This window comes from Anopheles coluzzii, chromosome 2, assembly GCF_943734685.1.
Source record: "Anopheles coluzzii chromosome 2, AcolN3, whole genome shotgun sequence".
In the NCBI taxonomy this organism is placed as follows: Eukaryota; Metazoa; Arthropoda; class Insecta; order Diptera; family Culicidae; genus Anopheles; species Anopheles coluzzii.
In genome coordinates this window covers 42101476-42123225 of record NC_064670.1, presented here as the reverse complement: position 1 = coordinate 42123225, position 21750 = coordinate 42101476, and the positions used below count along the sequence as shown (strand labels likewise).

Sequence of the window (21750 nt, the reverse complement as noted above, 5' to 3'; positions counted from 1 at the left end):
CTTGCGAGCTTATTAATGTCTTTTTTTGTGCAAAACTTATGACTTCCCGGAACCTTGCACCAAGCCTCAGCCTCGCTACCAAATCGTGTACCACCTTTCTGTCGCAACCTTCCATAGTAACCTCGCTCTGGAGTGTGGGCCAAGCACCGTACACCCGCCCGGTGGTCATGTGAATTACAATAATTTAGCACTCTAATATCTCAATCACACTGGCGTGGCGGCATCGTTCATAAATCATGGCATTTTCCGTGCTTAAGTGTGCCCATTTGCTTGTACCGCCACGCGCGTATGTAGCGAGATCACAAACAAACAAAGAGTATCATGGCTTGGGCAGCAGCAGCAGCAGCAGCATGAATAATACAAGTAGAAAACGAAAAGGCAAACACACTCACACACGTGTTCGTGGTAAACCTTCTGGCCTTCATGCTGGCCGATGGGTGAAATGAAGAAAATTGTGAGCAATATCTTTAATAACCGTTTTCTCGTCAACCGTAACATTGAAGACTTCAATAATATGTGAGATGGTAGAATGGTAAAAATTCGTATGGAAGGTTGTATGGCAACTACACGCACATGAATTAATTGAAATAATAACAACTGTAGAGTTCAGACTAATGTTTCCATTGTGATACATACATACCACAACCAGTCTGCAGTAGATAATTACTAAACAGCAGTGTTCTGCAATGCATGAATGTAGAACGCTCAAGCTTAATGCAACGACGGAGCACTTGGCATTCGCTTGATTCATTTTCCCGCGGAAGGGATCACGACATAGACGACGATGCAGTTGGTAGATAACGAAATGGCGCTGGCCACTTGGCACCGTTTTTCACTGTCCCCAAAGCAACGTTTCCCATACCGTTGAAGCACGAAGTGTAAGCATAGCTCAATGCTGCACTAGTTCTGACCATCGAATTGGAGCTAGCCGTGATGGTATGAGTCAACAAAAGATCGTTAAAATAGCTTCCCTTTGGCTGTCCTTCATTTTCTTGTGATTTAGAGATTAAATGGTCAGGCTGGACGGAGATTCATAAATTAAACCATAAATTCCTGAACCTCTGGACGATAGATTGCAGACTAAGTTGCCTTTTGTCTCACTTAAGTTACAGTATCTATTATCACGGCATTTAAGGGCTTGAAATGATTCCACGGCAAAGTTGGGACGCTACGGAACTGTACGCATTGTTGCAGGTTACTGAATGTTTTGTTTTTGTTCCTTCAATTATCCAACCAAACCTCGGCCAGGTCGGTGACATGGACAACAAACTCCGTGTGCGTGTGTTTTCGTGCGTGAGGCAAGCAAATCGATGGTTCCGCACACCACCCGTATTGCGTGCCCAGTGCAAGACACGCTCGCGCGGGAAGCCTCGACACTTGGTGAAGCCCGCGATAATTAAAGATTTGTTGAACACTTTTAACTGCTGGGAACGATGCTCCCGCGGTTTGGCCCCGGCTGATACGGTACGCCCGGGGTTTAGTGCGTGCGCAAGCAAAACCATGACCGTGACAGAGCAGCGGTTGTAGCAACAGCAGCAACAACAGCAACAGCCACCACAACAACAAACACACCAACAGAAAGTGCAGTTGAACGAACTTGCCAGCGAGCGGGGGAGGAAAGGCTGGCTACCCGTTATACCGTTTAAACTTCAACCGTACGCTACTGGTTCTGGTGTGGAGAGAATTTTCCCTTCCACGGGACAATTAGTATGCGAACGTGTTGGGTGTTTGGGTAGTTTTCGTGTGGCGTTGTTTTTCTTTCTCCCAGCGAGGCCCTTTTGATTGCCAGCGATAAGGGATGGGGGAATTAGTTTTCGGAAATAATTATCCCGCACAGGGCGTTAGCCGTGCGGCGTGGAGTTCGCTTTGAGGGGAGAGCAGGTCATGCAGACGAAACCCTTGCTTGCGCACCCTTTCCCAAGAGGTGCAGTGAGGTACAAAATTCTTGCCATTGAAACTTAAGACAAGCTAACGGTTAACGCGCGTAGGGAGGCTCGCATCTGGTGTGTTTCAGTTGATTGGGCACAATTTGTTACTTTGAGTGCAGTTTCATACAACGATCGTTTGTCGTTACATTTCACGGATGATTAGGGTCTCTTTTACCATTTTTATTTAAGTAATTGCATTTATTTTCTCAATGGAACAATTATTAACCTTTTTTCCACTATCTCATCTTCCAGTGGTCTCTACGAAACAACTCAAGCCCAACGGTCGGTGGTGGAACGACAAAGGACGGCTGGACCGATACCGAAAAGGAGCACGATGAGCTGATAATGCTCTCGGAGCGATCCGACTCCGGCGTCACCTCACCCAACAGCCATCACCATCTGGAGGACCAGCAGAGCGGCGTACCGTCGCCGTGCGATCTCTCCCTGCTGGATCAAATACCGACGGACGATGTGCGCAAGCGGCTCATCGCCATGACCAAGCGCACGTGCTACGACGAGGAGGACAAGCTGTGTCTGCTCCAGATCCTGTCGCTGCTGAACAATCTCGAGGCCCTGTCGCAGGACCATGAGATTGCCGGCGACGACATGAGCCTGGAGTCGCCCATCCAAAAGTACAACTATACCCTCCCGGACAGCAGCACACCGCCGAGGGCGCTGCTGCATTCGGCCGCAGCCGCTGTGATGAACAGCTCCACGCCGTACAAGGCGGCCGGTGGCAAGATTGTCGCTACCGTGCAGCCGTTCCACAGCTCGGACCAGCATGCGGCCGCACCCGTACCGCCACCGAAAGCACCCTCCATTGCCTCGATCGCGGAAACGTTCGGCGGCATGAAGAAGTCGTCGCGCTGGAACAACGCCACCAGCCTGCAGGAGAGCGGCGTGTTTGTGGACGAACCGTGCACTCACGTTTCCACCCAGACGGAAGCGGACGACTTCCCGGCGCTGGAAAAGACGAACGCCGAGCTGTGTGCCGAGATAGAGAAGCTGAACCGATTCCGGGAGAAGATCGAGGAGTGCAAGGGCGTAGCGGTGGCAGCTGTTTGCAAAACGCCCAGCAAGGGTTCGATGCTGGCGCTGAACATACCGCCCCCGACCGGGGATGAAGCGTGCGACCGGCGCCGACTGCAGTTCTACGTCGAGCGGGCGGAGATGCTGGAGAACAAGCTGAAGGTGTACGAGAGCAGCGGCGACCAGCAGCTGCGCCAGCTGTCGCAGCGATTGCAGCGCGAGGTACAGCTGGAAGGTTGGGTGAAGGAGCTGTCGGAGAAGCTCGGCCGCGTGGAGCTGGAAAACGAGCGGCTGGAGGAGGAACGCTGCGAGCTGGAGGAGATCGAGAACGACACCCGGTTGCGGTTGCAGCGGCTGGAGGAAGATCTGGAAGTGATGGGCCAGCGGAACGAGGAGCTGGAAATGTCGCGCAGCTCGTACCAGTCCAAGTACCAGGACGCGAAGGAAAACATCGACAGCCTGGAGGAGCTGATTCACAAGTACGAGGAGAAGATCTTCCTGCTGGAGGAGAACGAAAACGAGCTGCGGGAGAAGATCGAGATCATCTACATGTTCATACCGATGCTGCTGCTCTACAACAGCTGGCAGCTGCACGAACAGTTCAAGCAGCACCAGGCCGCAACGCTGGCACAGCAGCAGAAACAGTCCCGACCGCCGACGCTATCCTACGCCGAGTCGCACGCCATCCAGTGCATTCCCACGGACCACATCGACTACTACGATAGTGGCAGCTCGCAGGCGGACGATCTGCAGAACCGGCTGAGCGAGCTGATGAGCCGGGAAAAGGAGCTGACGCAGAACATTGCCGAGCTGAACCGGGCGTACAACGAAACGCTCGAAAATGCGGACAACCTGTGGGCACAGATGGAGCGCGAGTACAAGGAAAAGATCAGCCGGTGCGAGCAGGAGGAGGCCACCCTCAAGTCCAAGATCGCCCAGCTCGAGGAGCGGCTGAGCAAGGACAGTGAGTACGCGAGCGAGCGGATTGCGCACCTGGAGGAGGCGGAAAGCAGCCTCAAGAGTCGCGTCAGCCGGCTGGGAAAGGAGAACAAAGAGCTCTCCGCTAAGCATGGTGCGCTGGTGGAGGAGTACGGCACGCTCAAGGACGATTATGCCAAGCTGCAGAACTACCTGCGCGGACCGGCGGCGGAAGCGCTGGAGCGCGAGAAGAAGCGTGTTCTGGCGCTGGAAGACGAGCTGGCGCACACCGAACAGATGCTGCGCGATGGCGAAGAATCGCACCGTGCCGAGGTGGGCTCACTGCGCGGTCGTTTGCTCAACTCGACCAAGGAGCTGAACCACATCGAGGTGACGAACAGTGAGCTGCGTGAGGAGGTAGAAACGCTTGAGGGACGCATCCGCGAGCTGATGTCTCAGCGTGGCAGTGACGAGGAGCGCATCAAGCAGCTGACGGAAGAGCTGGAAGCGAAGCAGTCGCAAATTGTTGCACTCCAACACGCACGCAAGGCTGGTGGACCCGGTACCGGTAGTAGCCGGGCAACGGTTGGACGCAGCTTGGCGCAGGAGCTCGAGCGTCCGCTCAAGGGTACCTACACACGCCACGGCTACGAGGTGCATCCACTGGGCAGGAAGTTTCCCGACAGCGACAGCAGTGGCAGCGGTAGCGAGGTAAGCAGAGTGATTGTCCACAAAGGGAGCGTGCTCCAAAAAAGTAAATAACTTCTATTTTCCCAACCGTTGCGATGCAGGATCGAAGCAAGTTTCCGCACACGAGACCATCGGCATTTGAAACCAAAGAAGTGAAGAGCCTTGCGGAGACGATCATTCTGAATGCCGAAAGCAGGGGAATGAAGACGCCAAAGAAATCCTTTGTTGAGGAGGTAGGTATTCCTGAGCATTATTGAAGCTTGCAAGACGATCCGAAGCCACCGGTAGAAGGTATCGGACAACGAGTAGCGGAACATTCCGGAAATAGTCGCATGAAGTAACACGATGTACATCAAAAGTAGCGTAGTGAATTGTCTGGATCGCGTGATCGCGATTCGGGTGTAAAATTGCTTTGAAATCTTATTTGTATGGCCATTTGGATCGATGCATTAAATCTCATCTTCATTCTAACCTCCTCGTTCATTCCGAGTCATGTATGGTAGCGAATAACGCCGGGTGTAGTGAGTGACTCTAGTAGAATCTGGTTGAAGAATCAAAGCACTGTACACTGACCGCTGTCGGTACGTTCTTTTAGGCACGCAGCCGATTCGCCCGGTGGGTGTGAGATGCTGAATCCTGGACCCGAGTGGACAGGATGTCCCGAACTCCCGAATCTGCCAAATTTTGCTGGAATAAGTACAATACCCCTACCCCCCATCCCTGCACGGGCCATCTTACTGGTGTGTTCCCTCGAGTGATCTCGGACAACGGACCGTTGCTTGCCCTGAAAACAACCGCCAAGCAACAGTGTTACCAACCCAGCGCACACGTTACACATCCTTCCAACATGCACACGTTACACTAGGACACGAACTCAGACATGCAACACGTGCAAGCCTTTTTGGGGTTTGGATGGAATGTTTGTGTTGTGTCGTAGAAGCGCATCTTCGGCTGTGAAGTTGAAGGTTGTGTCACACCCCTCCCTCAACCATCCCTGTTCGCACAGCATCCTTTGATCCTTGTAGCGCACCCTTCCCGCTTTGTCCCGGACTTGCCAACAGGTCAACGTGGTGAGTGTCATTGGATATGTCGTATGCCTGCGTCGTCTTTGATGCGGCATACTAGTTTTCCTTCCTCCTTACCTTACCTAGCTCCTAACCGCTTTCCTGCAAACTTTGACTACTTCTGGATAGTTTGTCTCACTGGCCTGTCTGTATGCCCTTCTTTAGAGTTCTTGATCATTCTGTACGATCAACATCCCTGTATCTGTTCTGTTTCACCGGTAAACTTACTCCCTTTCTTCACTGGTTCTGTTTTTTCGTTTCCAACTGTTTCCGTTTCTAATCTACTGGATGATATGCACCTTCAGTTGTTTCTTGTCTCTTTGGAATTTATTGATTAAAGTCGTTAAAGTCAACCTTATTAACATTGCTTTCTTTCTTTCATTTTTTATCTCTTCCCACAACAAGATGAACTGATACAAACCGCCACCCAGATAAGCGATCCCGCAACAGGCGCAGAAAATCTGAAGTGAAACTCCTTCAGCCCAGCATCACCACCAGCAGGACAATCGGTAACACTCTCCGCCGTTTTTTAATGCTCTAGGACGTCTGTTTCTCTGCAGCCGATATCGGAGCCGAAACAAATCTTCATCAAGCACTCCTTCCTGCAGCTTCTGGTCGGCCATTTTACCACCTCCCAGTGCAAAGGTGGACTCGAACATGCGTCGCCAAGGCAGAAGCGCGCCGGCAGAAGGGCCCGGAAATGAGGAGATGAAAAAATCTAGTCGTTGTTTTTGTTGAATGTGTTTATTTTTGAGGTACTATAAAACAAAGTAGTGTTAGACGTTAGCAATGAAAGCTGCAGCAGTAACGGATGCAGAAGATAGGCGGTACGATGGTGATCGTTCGATCGTAGTGCGTTACTGGCATGGCTGCTCTTGTGTAGAGAGCCTGGTGTTTGCCCATGGCAACGGATCGACAATGCATGCGCACACCATTCAATTACGATGTACTCCCATAACCAGACTCTGTAATATAGACTGAACAGTAGTAGATGGTTGGCAGCAGTTGACAGCTTTTAGATCGTATAGTTTTTTTTTCGCAATAATTAAACTCTAGTTTGAGCGTTCATGTTCGTTGCGTTTACAGTTTGAATAATAAGTTCTCAGCCTAAGCGAGTTAGTTTTGCTAAGCCTTTTGTTTGCCTTTCATCCAAACCACCTACGGAAGAGCTTCAGTTTGCAGTTAGTAAATATCGGTTCGTATTTTGTATAATTTTGCCCATTACTGTATGATTGTGAGTTGCTTTTAGAGTTTTTGTTTTAATTTTACCATTCGTTTGTGTACAGTATGCTTGCGTTAGTTTGTGTTTTTGTAACATATTTTATGATATCCGATGGGTTGGCTGGTAAATGTCGTCCTTCCCACGGGAAGGACAGTCCGATGGCTAGTAGTTCTTTGTGCTATTCTATATACGACTATAACGGTTGAAACAAAATAAGCAGCTATTTAACGTGGCGAGCCATGCAAGCGAGCAATGATCCGTCAACCGACCCGGTCGGTATAATCGGTCATGGTGCTTTTGAATCGATTTTGTGCCTTCAGCATCGATTGAAGGATCGATCCTTAGTACGTTCGTTCCCCGAAACGGGAACTGGTAAACGATCAGTACCAGCTACCTGCGTTCCACCGGTACGCAGTGCGAACTTGTGAGCTTCCAGGGTATTATTTAAACGTGTTACTACAAACTCATATGTATGTCCCACATTAATCAATTGTTCAGGTTTTGTATAAAGTGAACATGTAGAAACAGTGAGTGAGTTGGAAAGCGAGAAAGTGAAGAAAGATTGAGTGAGAAGCGGAGAAAAGAAAGAAAAGAATAAACAAATATACGCCGTAGTTGTGGTAGTGAAAAATTATAACAGTATGATGTGTGTTTTTCGTTTTGCATTTTTTTACAATCCGAAAAATCTTCCTGGAAAATTCACATTTATTTACGAAAGATCAAAAAGAATTTCAAGCCTTCATTTTAATTTATGGTTATTAATTAGGTAAGTTTGTTTCATAACAGATTTCGGTAGTTTTTGCAAAAACAAACACGTTTTTTGGTACCTCTGTATTTGCAAACTATTGAAAAGTTGGATAAAAAAATGTAGGTCATCCATTGTTGTGCAGAATCGACCACTGTTCGTCACGGTGCGCTAATTGTATACTTTTAGGCGGAAATCTTCAAACAGCAATGCGTTCGAAATCGTAGCAACCAAACATTTGTTCATTCCATAACGATTATTTTGGTAGTGAGTTCATCGTTTTGCAAGTGTTTCTTTTTTCGCGTTAATCTAAATTGCTGTTTTCAAATCTAAACCATGCAAAATAACCGCCCCAAACCGCGAGAGAGCCCGTCAGCACACGAGAGGGAATCTATCTACGATGAAACGCGCCACATGGTGAATAATCTTCCCATTTCCCCGACTATGTACGATGGCACGTATCCTGCGTACGAAGAGTTTACCAGCAGCCTGGTGTTGCAATCGTCCGTTTCTGAGCTAAGCTTTTCTTCCGAGTCCCCGGACAGTGGCTCGCATGTGCACTTTCAAAACGTCGATCCCATCATTGAGCTTCCATCGACCCCGCTGAAGGATGGCAGCCGGCAACCGGAAGAGTGTACAGTCTGTACCGACACCGAAACCATATCACAGAGCACGATCGGTGCTGCGCTGGAAAAGTCCGGTACGGTGCTGATGCAACGGTCGCTGGAAAACCGTCTAGCCCAGCAGCTAGAACAAATGCACGCCATGATGGGTAACGAAGACGAGTTGGTCGTGCTGAAGCAGCACAGCATACGGGCGATGGCTTCCCAGCCGGCCTTCACGAAGGACATGCTGCGCGATTTCATGGAACATTCGGAAACGATGTTCAACCTGGTGCATGAAACCAACGGCAATAGTGCACAGTTTGTCATCGGGATTGAGGAAGCGGAAGCAAGCGATCCGGATGTACCCGGCTGTTCGCATCGCCCGGTTAGACGTTCCATAGTACCGTCCGTTACCAATGACAAAGGAGAGAATGAATTTGTAGGATGCTTTAGCAAGGACAACGATATGGTCTTGTACAAACGCACGATGCCGGAAAAGCCGAAAATGGAGCGGGAAGATCGCGAAAGTATCGATTCCCTTATCGCTCATCACGCTCAATGTCTGGTGGAAGCGGATAAGGTCACCAGTCCGACGGTTCACGTGCGTCAGGATAATGATGATAATATGCTCGCCTTGCTGACCTTTTCAGATCAGTCATCGGCCGTGCTAAAGACGACCAGCGCCATGACGGAAGGCATTACCTCAGAAGACGAGCTGAACGAAGCGATACTGAGCACTTACCGGCAGCTTGTCGCCAAACCGGACGAGATGATATCGATGCACACACAGACTACACCCGTTTCGGGTCAGCAACAGCCAGCTTTCGATCTCGACCGGCCAACACCGGCTCACAGACATCAACTACGTCCCGGTGTGATGAACAATCTTTCCAATGCAACGTCCAGTTTCGGTCTTTCCAATGAGTCCACCTTTCCTATGGTCGTACAGGGATCTAGCAACAACTGGATCAAATGTCCTAGAATGCAACATGCAGCGGAAGTTGTCCTCAATCTTCGGCTACTGCTGGAAGAGTACATCCTCCGCAACATCTCCGTCACGGGGACGGTACTAAAGTTTGTTTCGCACGTCCTCTCGGAAGTGATGCGTTGCACCCGGCAAGAAGTGGGCGATGAATTTCGACGCCTTGGACTGGTGGATAAAATCAAACATGTACATAACGAGCTGTTAATGCCACACAGTCTGGAAGATCCCGTTACGATAGTGAATCAGTTGCGTCACACGATTGAAGAGATTCAAAATTATCCGCTCAAGGCGCGATCACTTGCGAGCGGTGAAGAGGCATGGAATCGTGTGCTGCAGACGCTGGAGAAGCTTTCCTGCGAGCTAGACCACGAGATTGAACATCCGGAACAGTTCATCGAAGCATTGCAGTATGGGCTGGTGCGTGTCAGCGAGACCTGCACTGGTTCGTGCAGTGTGCCGGAGAAAAAAGTTGTCTCCATTGATCCGACACCGATGGCAACCGGCCCAGCGGTGTTTCCCACAAGTTCTAGCGTGTTGGAGATTGATCGGTACGAGGCACCATCCGTATCGTTCTGTAAACCCTACACCTGCTTCTTCGAGCGTATCGTTCTCTCCATCTGGTCCGTGCTCGTGTGGATCATGAATCAGATGAACAGTTTTTGGGACTTTCTGAACAGTCCTCCACCGCCTCTGCTGGGAACACCTTCACCGTCCGTGTCGTTCCACCGCAGCGTGCTTGATAATGAAAAAATCCCCCACCAGCGTCACGAAGAAAGCAATGGACTAAATCAAGCAAGAAACGTGTTACAAATTGCGCTAGAAAGATCATCCGGACCAGAGATGACAGCAGACTCGGAAAACGATCCGGATCGTTCGGTAAATGCACGATCACTGAAGATGTTCACGCAACTGTTGGAAGATGCTGGCAGTATTGAGCTGAAACATTCCAGCTCTCGCCACAACATTCACCTGCAGCTGCACACGAGCGTCTCGGGTATGCTGGAAAAGCGGGAAGCGGACGACTATCTGACGATGACGGGCAACATTCGGGATCACGATGCTGGTGTGGCCGTGTTCTTCGATGCCCGCATTATCGATCTGGATTCGCTGGCAAAGGTCGAATCGGTGATGGAGTGCGTCACCAGAATCGGGCGACTCTCGGACGACGTGGAAAATAGTGAAGTTTTATCCGAAGAAACAGTTGTACATTCGGCAGCGGGAACGGAACCGACCACTGAATATGAGCAAGTTGTAAGTTCGCTGATTGAGGATATGGTGTGCAATGGAGGCTATGACGGAGAGTTGCCCATCCTCAACACTACAGGGGCGGAACAGTTGCTGAGAGAAATTAAACACTGCCTGCAGGACCTGCTCTCGCCAGTTACATCGGCGGTGCACAAGTTATGCGATCAATTTGGTAACGCAGGCGTTGGGACTGCGCACACCATGGCGGAGGAGAACGCATTGGAACGCTATACGGTGGAAATACACGAAGATGTTACGGATGAAGAGGAGGGTCACGCTTGCACCGACCATTCTTGCGTTATTTGTAACAGACATGTCTCAACTTCAAATCAAACCAAGGAGAATGAAATTGTTGAAGATAGCACTCCGGCCCTTGAGCAGCCAGCTGAGGAACTCCCGTTGGCAGAAACCACTGGAATTGAAGTAGATGAAGCACTATCTCCACCACAGGAACAGCCTTCCGAGCATTCCCAGTTGGCAGAAACGATGCAAGAGCTACTGGAACTGTTTCACGCTACAAACGATCGTCTGGAAACGATTGACACAGACATTAGCGCCATTCGTAACGAAGTACAGCAGCTAGTAGCCGGACAGCAGCAGCAGCAGCAACCTGTCCCAGAAGGTACTCACCCACCTACCCAGACCGAAAGGCGTCGATCCCAACGCAAATCTTTAGCCCAAAAGCTACGAAAATCGTACGAAGCACCGATCGTTCGATGCCCGATGCAGACCCAACAGCCGATTGGACCATTTGGCCAGAGTGGTTCGTACTGTCCGACGGAAATCTACTCGTGCCATGCAGTGAGCCCGGATGTGCTGGTCGTTCACTGGAGAGTACTGGATGATGATGTGCTACACTGTATAGCAGGGTTTGAGGTGAGTGATAAGTTGTTCGGTGGTGGGATTAAAGTTGCGTATGCTTTATTGAGATGTTTTGTTTTGCAGATTTACGTCGATAATGAACTGCGTTCTGTTTGCTACTCGAACAAACGGCGCACGACTCTGATTGGAAATATTGATCTTAAAAAGCATCACCAAATTACACTGAACATAACGACACGTGATGACTTAGGTTCGGCCTGTGAGAAGACATCGCAATGGGTGCCTGCGTTCTTCCTGTATCATACTTGAATTTGTTTTAGAAAACTCTATTTGTTTATTTGAAGTATGGTGCAACTTGATCTAATTTAAGACAGTGCAGAGAGTTTATGTTCATGATTAAGTTGATGAACATCACACTGCTGACGAATAATATCCTTTGTGTTATAAATTGATGTATATTGTAAAAAGACAACACAACGGCAGTACAGTTTTTCACACTTTATTTAATCATACGTTATGCCGTACATGAAATCGACATATTAGACATGCACTATTCATTAAAAAAAAGAAAGGATCGTGTATTTACAGCAGGACGCGCACCAGTGATACCGCGTCCAGGGATCGCACATTCTGAATGGAAGCAAGGAAACCTTTCCACACCGCGGGTGACGAGGATGATGGTGCTCAGATGAATGGTTGATGATGCTGAACCTGAAGGTGGGTGTGGGGCAAAAAGATGATGATGAATGGAGACGACGATGTACTCAAATGCATTTGCAGGCCTGACGAACATGGCGCTGCCCCCGGGAACTGTCTCATCGGCGAATCTTTACGCACGGTTCACAACTGCCCGGTCGCAGGAACCCCGGATGGCATTCGGGACATCGTGCGTTTTCCCCGTACCACGCTCGCGCACTGACACCGGGCGGCGCACTGCCGCGCGATGACGCATCACTCGGGATCTTCACCTGGAACGAATCGACTGCCTCGACGTTGGCGTACTGACCCCCCTTGGCCGCACCGTCCAGCGGGAAGGTAAAGTCCGGAATGGCAAACTGTTGGCGCAGCTGCAGATAGTTGTGTTGTGGCAGCGGCACTACCAATTTATTTTCCACCTCCACCCGATTCTCGCCGAGATTGCCCGTCTCGGAGGAGATGGAACGTGCCGTCTGGTTGTGTTCGCGGCTCTGGCCCCCATCGTGCGCTAGGTGCTCCTGGGAGGCTGGGTTTAGTTGGGCGTTCAGGCGATCGTCTGCTGCGTCATTGTCCACCTTGCGGTTGCTTACCGGTGGCAGCAGTCCATCGAGTGTACTACCTTCAACGCTCGGTGCGCCTGGTGCTGCCGGTGCTTCGAGACCGGGTGGATCTAGGCCGAACGATGGAACCGACCACTTCCACTGGTAGTAGATCGGAGGACCTTGTGTGGTCGCGTCATCGTAGAATACGTACTCCTTGCGCGGCGGCACTAGATCGTTGGCAGGCTTCGGCACACTGAATGGACGTGGAATTTTGTCCTGATTGGTGGGCGTGGGTCGGGCAGCAGGAAGAGGATCGGCCACGGCCAGCTTGTCGATGGCCGTCTTCACCGGACCGGCAGACGGTTCGTTCGTGATCGGTTGGCGCGTGTAGATGGACTCGCTTGTGTAGCGCGTTTTGATTTGATCAAAGTTGGCCAGGTTCTCGTACGGCGGCAGAAGCTCCCGCGAGGGTGCGGATACACCCGCTGGGACGACTTGAGGACGCTGGTTGGCGAATCGGTTCTCGAACAGTCCGGCCGTTGCTGCCGGCGGGCTGAAGAGGATGGCTTTCGGTGGCAGAATGGACTGGCGTGGATCGGACAGATCCGACACCTGCGGATTCGCTGCGAGCGGTTGGAACTGTGCAGGCTGTGAGCGCGGAAGCTGTTGAGTGCTGGGTGGCGTTTGGTTCGTTGTGCGAACCGAAGCCGTCGTTACGGGAGGCTTCGCAGTGGTCGAAACATTAATCGTGCTGCGCTGAGTGCTGGGAACACGTGGCCGAACGGTGGTAGTCGTCGGGACGTTCGGGACGAACGATGAGCCACGTGCTACCGTCGTTGGAATGGTGTTCAGGTTCGAGTCGGCCGTTGGGACGGGTTGCTGCACCACACCGCGCTGCTGATATTCCGTCGGCGTGAAAGGAGGCTCGTAGCGACGGGAAGGCGTTTTAACCGTCACCGCTGGTCGCTCGCTCGTCGTGATGGTGATCGTTTTTCGGCTTTCGTTTTTGTCCTCATCGCGTTTGGTCTTGGTTTGGCCGGGCTGTTCACGAGCCGCGGGCTGCGTCTCATTCGTCGGCGTTGCGTTCTCATCGGCAAATCGGCCACTCCAGTGGATCGGCAGCCCGTGGTTGCTGGCACTCTCCTGGAAGATCTCCGCGTTCGGGCTGGTGGTCGTACGCTTCTCGCTCTGTCCCTTTCCCACGATGCTGGAGCTTGACGAGCGGGAACGGCTTTGCGTGTCGAAAATTGCATTCTGTCGTGCAGGTGTACTCGACTGGTGAAAGTAAAAAGCAATAAAATAACATCGTTTGTGGTGAGAATAGGCACACCCCGCGTGTGTCGTTCTTTAAAAATACCTTAAAGAAGTTCTTCAGCGACGGTGCTCCAAAGTCGAGCGCATCCGGCCGATCGAGCAGATCGGGTCGTGGTGTCCGGATTTCGTTTTCCTCCTCCGGCACAAAGGGCTTATCCCGTTGGCCTGAAATCGAAGAGAAAGGTAATTATGTGAACAATTGTTAGCCACCCTTCCGACACAGATTTTGATTCGTTGCTGCTTCCTACCGATCAACAGGTTTGCCGCATAGTTGCTTTCCGCCTTGGAGCAGTTGACCATGTACCAGTGGTCACAGATGAGCATGCGCTGCTGGAACAGTGTCGTATTGGGACAGGCGTAGCTGAACTGCCGCCCGAGTCCGTCGCACATGTGGTAGATCTGGCAGCCCGTTTCAACGTCCGCATAGTAGCCGGCCGCCCGGCCAGTACAGGAAAAGCTTGTCCTGGTGCCAAACTTGAACGATCCATCGTTGAGCGGTCGCGACTGAAGAGCAAAGAGAAACGAGGAGAAGGTATTGTTATTAGCTAAAGCTGCTTTTTACGATGCTACGAGCGTGTGAGAACTTTGAGGTACAATATGTAATTTTTCAATCGATACGCTTTGATCGTGTCACGGTCATGTCACGGCAAAGATGTAACTCCGTTTAAAGCTCTCCCAATAGTTAGCTGTTGCTATTGGGGCTATAGTTAAATCGTTTTTTTTTTCTAAAGCTCAATTCTCGAGCAGGTGTAAAAGCTAATTAAATCCCATCATCGCCATAAACCTCACCACTATCGGGATACAAACTGTGTTGATTGACTGTTTGACACCGTGCAACGTGATTGAATCAAACATTTGGTCATGCTTTGTCTAGCCGTGGGGATTGACGGGTTTCTTCTTCCATTTATACACCAGTAATGTGCCAGACTTTTGGTTAATGAATTTTCCACCTCTTTGAACGTGCGATAAACACACACACACAACGAAGAGGGGAGCTGGGAAGCGATGTTGAAAGCGGTAATTATTGGCAACACCATTCCATGCACCGAAACAAAGGCCGGGTGCAGAAATTGTGCTCGGCCGAGGACAAAGTTGGCACACGTTTGTCACCCTAAATGTGGTGACAATCGAACGTGCTGATGAGCTGGGATGTTGGGAAACGAAAATGCTCATTGTAACGTGTGACGTTATGCTCGTACCGGGATGCAAAAGGTTGTTTCTATACGATGCGAGCACTTATGAAAGTAACTATGTTTGCCAAATTCAAACCAACCCATTTCGGCATCCTACATACAGCAGCCTGAAGCCTGCAGAAGCTGATCACTGATCTACTGTAACGATCTGTCTCCTTTAATCCTAATACTCTCTAGTGGACGTCTTTTCTTTGTAACAACGCACCCCATCGGAGGGCCCCATCAACCTCCGAAAGCAAACAAACATAATTACATGGGTAGTACAAATAATCAGCCGGCTTTCGCTTGAATTTGAATGCGAAGCTTACCGTTTCGAGCTGTTTTTGTTTGCATTCAATAATGCTGACCCTGTTGTAGCGGCACCGGGCACTTGAAACAACGTGTTGCATAAATTATGCTGCTTTTTTACATATCCACTCGTACGTCCACTCTTACATTACTGGCAAACTTGAACCCATCATTACGATCACTCGATCGGATGAGACTAACACAGATTTAGAGATGAAAGTAAGTCAAGTGTGCTTGGAGTGGATAATGTACTGTTCGTAAATTCTTATCTTTTTCAAATGCCATTCCTCCAAAACTGTGTACCAGCACAAGTTCCCCCACTGTTTATCCACCCTTAGTAGATGCAATTGGAAAAAGAATCGATAAATCTATCGGTTTTGTGCGTTCCCATGCCTTGCCGCTGGCCAAGGACGCTATTGTCCATTTGTAACTCAATTAAAGGCCGCAATAATTCATACCACCATCATAACCTCCGTTGGTTGCAGAGCGAGGAATTTACTTCCGCATTCACGACGCCGGCAATCATTTCATAAAGCTTTAATGAAAAATTAGGCTTGTGCCACTCCCAGATCGGAAGCTTTCATTAATCGCCCTCCAGGCTTTGCTTCGCTAATGAAGATGTACATGAAATCATCGAGGCACAATGATTGGATGAATTTCACATGTTTAGGAACCTTTCGCTGGGGTAGCAAAAGAAACTAGTGTAACGTAAAGTGTCGTATTGGTTTTATTTAAAGTTAAAAAATAACCAGAAAGAAGAAAAGAAAAAAGTTTACCCAAAGAAGATGTTCTCAACAATCATCTTTCCGTCGATATGGGTGTTGTTACTGGTACGGACACATCACACACACACACCATTCTTCATTGATCGACACCCGGCGTTGAACCGGTATGCCGAGTGTCGTCGTTTGCCGCCGTTTTGTCGGCATCGTCGCACTGCCCTTGACATTAATCGATCGGTGTGTGTTGGAACTGAAGTTTAACAGAGCAGAGTACTCACCGCGTACCGAGTGTGTTTGTGCGACTATGCGAGGCAAAGCCATCGTCAATGGATATAATAATCGCGCGCATCTTGGCGATACAACACGCAGCGCGGTTTGAAATGTTATGTACTTTTCGCGTACCTCTTTAGCAGCGATTGTTTAGCAGACGGCTGTACAGTGTGCGATTTTTGAGCGGCTTCCCAAAAGGTGACAAATGTCTCCCGGTTGAACATGACAGTAAAATAAGTTAATAATTTCGCGATGACGCGCAACGGTTCGGCTGACGTCAGCATTAGATGTGTCAATGATCGGCAACTGTTTAGAATGGCTTCATTTAGGGGGGAGGTGTTGATTGGGCGCAAACGATTCGCGTAAAGGGAAGATGACGTATCGTTCCGGCACTATCAGCTAACGAGATGCTGAAGGGTTGCTTGCCTTTTCGTGCATTGAAATCTCCCAAAGAGTAGTGAAAGGGCTTGGTTACTAAAAATCACTAATTGAAGATATTTTATCAGCACTACACAATGAGACGAACCTTTAGTTACGATCCCTTTTTTAACATGACAATCATTGCTGCTGTAATCATATGAATAATTTACAATGAGTTACAGGTCAACTTACAGTACCTAAGAAAGCGATTTCTTCGTTTCCTCATTTTTACAACATTTTGGCATTATGGTTTTGTGAGCAATGTACACGGAAAACCTTCCGATGCCTGCTATTAATTCAACGCCTTTTCCTTTTCACACAACAAAACAAACCGAAATCACGGGAGCTAAAGAAAAACCACTTAAATAACGGGAATCATTCACCATCCGTAAGAGAATTGGTTCGCGTTACAATTTTACTGCCAATTTCCTGTCCGGCTCGTCCCATGCTTTTGTACTCGTCGAGTGAAAGAGTCTCAATTTCATCTTCACACTTTACACAACATTGCTCACCGGAGGCCCGTCGAGAAAGGTTGTGTTTGTGCCCAAAAAAAAAACAGATTCCAACTAGCAATCAGAGATCCATCTCGAGCTGCATTACGCGGACAAATGACGAATTACTCAATCGGCAGTGCAATGAACAGGTGGATTTTGGTTTTGGAGCTTCTTTCTATTAGACGGGATGTATCTTGCACGGTGCAGCGATGCAATTTGGCTGACGAAAAACGCCATGTTGAGTTGGTTTTCATTTTCGTCACAAGCTGCAAACCGAAATTGGAAGTACGAGAACAACATTCCTATCCGTTTCGATCGAAAACCTTAAAATAGTATTTTAATTGTCTCTACCAAACCTTTCCAAAGCTTGGGCAACCTATTTGCCAACAGTTGTTTTGCGTTGTTTTCGCGCCATTTAGGCGAGGGTGGCGAGAGCTGTGAAGATAGCAAACAGTGCGTCCACTGATGCTGTTGATGCTTATGTTGCAACATATTGTGAGTGAGGGGGTGTGGGTGCCATCGCGGGTTGTTCACCGTTTTCAATGTTAGCGGCCATCCACAGAACTTCGTCTGTGTACGCACTTTGCCGTCCAGCCGCCGGCATGCAAATGAAACGTTTCAAAAGTGTTGCTTGGGTGTGTTGCAAGAACGGGTCCGGTGGTACGCCTCCCGAAACTCGATCTTTGCGCCGAATGCCGTCCGGCAGATCTCAAGATGATCGGTACACATCTTTCGGTGTCGTTTCAGCTGCAGAAGTATGCTCTGCCGCTACTGGAAACTTCTGCATTCGTTGGTGTATTCTGCAATGTTGTGCATTGGTTGTGTGCATCTCCATGGAAACAGCGAGCCGCAGAAGCAGTGAAATGAAATATCGCCAAGAGGGCACAAATTAACTCGCAAAAACATCAGATAAAGCGTGTGGAAAACTAAAGGAAACTCATCTCGGGAAAGGCAAAACAAAACAAAAAATGCTCCGTTTTGTACGCGATGTGCTTATTGCTGCAGGCAACGATCAAGCAATGTGTGAGAATTCTGACCAGACCAGGTATTTGCAAACAATGAGCTGGCGGGCTGGTGTTACCCTGTTTTAGGTCGACCGTGGCGTTTTCGGCGGCTCTGCTGCTGAAAGTCGTTTTGTTAGGTGAAGAAAACGTTTCATCGCGTAGGCTACGGAGTCAAAGTTAATGTTGTTTTGATTTCACTCCGACCGCCAGACGCGGTAGACGCGGTTTGGTGTTTTGTTTTTGTCTGTTTTTCTTTCCCCCGTACACTGTCTAGTCTAAATTCTACGGGATCAGCTGTGCTGAAAGTGGGTTAACTGACCAGCACGTGGCCGTTGGTTGGGTGTCGTCATTCTCGTACGGTAGCCGAACGATTGAGGCATTATATCACCTGGGAAATGGAATGGGAGAAAATTGATTGCCACAAATGGGGCATTTGTTTTCTGACGAGGGTTTTGGATGGTCACCGGTCGCCGAGCGATTGTGGGAGGGCTTTGGGATTGTAAGGGTTAAGTTTTCACACTCGCTCGAAATTTGAAACTAACCAGCAGCAATCCAATGAATGTTGCCATCTATCAAAAGAACACTAGGAAGGGATAGATGTCGCAGATCATCGCGTTTAAAGCAAAAGTTTTGTTGAAAATCTGGGATGAATTTGTTGATGATCGATTCCATAGCTGTGGAGTCCTTCTGTTAAAATGTTTTTTTTTTATGTTCTACAATCAAATACCTTTCCATGAGACGTTTAATATCCACATGAGAATGAGTAAATAGGAATAATGCATGCTTTCATTTGCTTTACTTATGGCAGGATCTACATCAAATTCATTGTCTCTTTGGCGTTTTTCTTAATTTTTCAGAAATTGACGTCATCTACCAGTACTTATATTAGCATTTTAGTTTTGAAAAATAGTTTATTCACTTCTCTCACACCTCAACAATGATCTTGTCACTGATTTGTAGATTATGAAGTAGTCTACAAATTGGTTCGCTAACAATGCTTCCAAACACAACCAAAGTATCAAATTTTAATTTACTGCTGGTCACCTTGTACTGTGGAAAAATGTTCAAATTTTAAGTAAAATCTTATGTTTCCGTATCACCCACACCTCAAATTTCAAAAGCTTCCTTATCCAAGGTCGGTGCTAATGAAACTAATTATCTAATCAAAAATTCAAACAATGTGCACGACGATCGTGATTATTTTACCTTCCAACCTAGTGAACGGCCACCACCCTGAATTCGACCGAATCGCATGATAAAAGGGCAAATTCGAGCGGTCATTTGGCGCGCTGCAAATTATTCGTTTCCCACACTTTGTCGCAACCGAAATCTTACTCATCAGCTCATCAGGTTGACCCGATTTACATGCCGCCCGTCAGCAAGTGAGTGAAGTGTAACGAATCCATTCCATCAGTCGGCAGTGCTCCTGCCGTTTGACGTACACAATGCACACGAATGACACGTTCGTTTGTGGGGGGAGGCATGTCACGCATAATTATGATGGCCAAGTGACAGGTTGGGAATACATTTAAATACTGCACTCGAAATGTATTGCACACCGGGATGGGAGAATGAGTGCCGAATGTGATTGCCCAATGTTTCGCTTTAATCGGTGGTGCTACATCAACTGGTAAATGACACTGTTCGTGTGAGGGTGGGTTCTTTGAGACCTCTCATGCACCATCAAACGTGCACACACACCATTGAGTGAATTTGATCTTATCTGGTTTGGCAAAAATTATTTCAACCTGATGGATGATGATTTTGCGAACAACTAGACACAGCATAGAACACAGTTGCGCCAACCTTAAAACCATGCAAACGAAACAGTAACACGGCAACCGTGCCCACAGATCGAGAAAATTGCTGCCACAGTTTTCCACAGTTCCGCTACACTTACCGACTGCTGCCGGTTAATTACAGACTCTGACCTTTTGCGCTGGATTAGATCTAATGCAAAGTAAAGCACGCGCGTTCGCGTTCTGCAAACTGTAAGACACGACACGAGCGGTTCGAAACTGAACCGAATTTCCCACCGTTTTTTCCATTGTGCCCGTTTGCCACACCGGTAATGTCGGTAAGTGATGATATGTTGTTTTGGGCGGCGGGAAACAGAAAAGCTCACCGCAAAGTCTGCGCCTGTGAGAACTTGTGCATGGCATCCGTATCGCGCATTTTCCCATTGGCAAACTGTCCCAATCTCTGGAGGTCAACGTAGAAGCACAGCGCAAACGATAGGGCAAACAGCACGGAACGGAAATTGGACGGATTTCGTAATCACTTCCTTACTGAAATTGTATGCTAATTGAGAGTGAGCGTTAAGTGAACTACTACTGCTGCCGGTGCGGTTCGCTTCGCGCGGCGTAGAATCTCCCGCATCTTGGTTTTTGGGGAAGGATAATTTGACCGTACCACCTTGATCTCTTCCTTTCCGTTTTGTTGGGGGTGCTGCGGGGCGCATGTAATTGAGTCGAAAGTTATTTATGACCGCAGGTCCGGCCGATTTCCCGCGCACGGTCACGTTTGGTCGTCGTGCGACTAGCCGCAAGATGCCGCCGCCAGATCTAGATTAAAGGTTCAATTGTTCCGAACCGAGCACAGCGCTTGTTTGTTTGGTGTGTTGGCCGTCGTCAGCAGCCGAAGCCACCGATCGGTTCGGCAAATTGGACAAAGTCAAAGCGCCACCGAGGGAGACTCCAGGGGACAGGAGTGGTTGGGAGGAGCAGAAGTAATGGCTTAATAAATCTAGCTGTACCATCCCCGGGTACACGAGAGGGTGCATAAATTATGCGCTGCAAAGGAAGCCATCCGGTCGGTCGCACAATGTGTTGACATTGACGGGGCCAAAGTGGGAGTTGAGAGGTGCCACACTTCGCGCTGGCATAAATCGATCAATTGACTTGAATCGTGGATTGATGATCAGCATCGGGCCGATTGGAAGAACTTGCCATGCACTCCGCGCTCGGTACAGTTTCTCATCGTGCGATTAATTAGCGTTGATCACGAGTGTGTGTGTGAGGCAGAGGAGGTGTATGGTTGATTCACCTCTTGAGACCATTCATTTGGGTCGCACGTTATGTTCACGATTTGTTCAATAATATGGAGCAAGGGCAAATGAGTGCACAATGGCCGTTTATGAGCTGGCCGATTAATGCATTCCATCCTGGTAATCCGATCGTCAAGGATTTAGTTACGACAACACACACACACACACACACACAAAAAGAAACACAGAGTGGCAGAAAAATTCAAATCCAAACATTATGCCGCCCCATGAACCGCTTTGTGCAACGACATAATAGGAGCAGCATCATGTTTGTCCGTTTTTCAACAATTGTCGAGACCGCAGCACCGCAAAGTGGACCAATTTGGGGTGGATTGCACCTTGCCGAATTAGTTTTCGACAGATATGTATCATCCGGCGCTAAACGTGTTCACGCTTTTGAAAGCTTGTTTGGAAACGACTTGAAAACAGCTCCAGGTGGTGCCAAAGCCAAGGCCAAGATTTGCGTTTCGTTTGAACATGTCGCAGGTTCAAGTGTAAACAGAGGAAT

At 48.8% G+C, this 21750-nt stretch overlaps 4 protein-coding genes across 7 annotated transcripts in view; 3 read left to right on the top strand and 1 right to left on the bottom strand.

Moving 5' to 3' along the window:
- The window catches only part of LOC120952896 (protein lava lamp), an 86057-nt gene extending 78564 nt beyond the window's left edge, over positions 1-7493 (top strand). The window contains exons 10-13 of one of the 2 annotated variants that reach the window (XR_005751329.2): positions 2181-4586; positions 4667-4798; positions 5161-5635; positions 6035-7493. Coding sequence is in view for 1 of the 2 variants with exons in the window: in XM_040372466.2 (XP_040228400.2) it covers positions 2181-4586; positions 4667-4798; positions 6035-6043 (2547 nt within the window). In the remaining variant the exon portion in view is untranslated. The remainder of the gene's footprint in view (positions 1-2180; positions 4587-4666; positions 4799-5160; positions 5636-6034) is intronic. The other variant, XM_040372466.2, reaches the window with a different exon arrangement.
- The window catches only part of LOC120948228 (uncharacterized), a 302677-nt gene that overhangs the window by 138294 nt on the left and 142633 nt on the right, over positions 1-21750 (top strand). The gene's annotated exons all lie outside the window — the stretch shown is intronic.
- Positions 7822-11707, top strand: LOC120950182 (uncharacterized). The gene is made up of 2 exons (XM_040367998.2): positions 7822-11307; positions 11377-11707. Exons 1-2 carry the CDS (start codon positions 7933-7935, stop codon positions 11560-11562), a joined length of 3561 nt encoding a protein of 1186 aa, XP_040223932.2. The 5' UTR covers positions 7822-7932; the 3' UTR covers positions 11563-11707.
- The window catches only part of LOC120950183 (mucin-5AC), a 33527-nt gene continuing 23513 nt past the window's right edge, over positions 11737-21750 (bottom strand). For all 3 annotated transcript variants that reach the window (XM_040368001.2, XM_040368000.2, XM_040367999.2), the window contains exons 3-5: positions 14054-14309; positions 13849-13970; positions 11737-13766 (exon numbers count right to left, since the gene is read on the bottom strand). In XM_040368001.2, the coding sequence (XP_040223935.2) occupies positions 12069-13766; positions 13849-13970; positions 14054-14309 (2076 nt within the window). In that variant the 3' untranslated portion in view covers positions 11737-12068. The remainder of the gene's footprint in view (positions 13767-13848; positions 13971-14053; positions 14310-21750) is intronic.

What these genes read in the sequence shown, in the direction of transcription:
- LOC120950182 (XM_040367998.2), top strand. Translation starts at nt 7,933, where the DNA reads ATGCAAAATAACCGCCCCAAACCGCGAGAGAGCCCGTCAGCACACGAG. An exon ending in ACTGTATAGCAGGGTTTGAG is followed by an intron (nt 11,308 to 11,376) that starts GTGAGTGATAAG and finishes TTTGTTTTGCAG; the next exon opens with ATTTACGTCGATAATGAACT.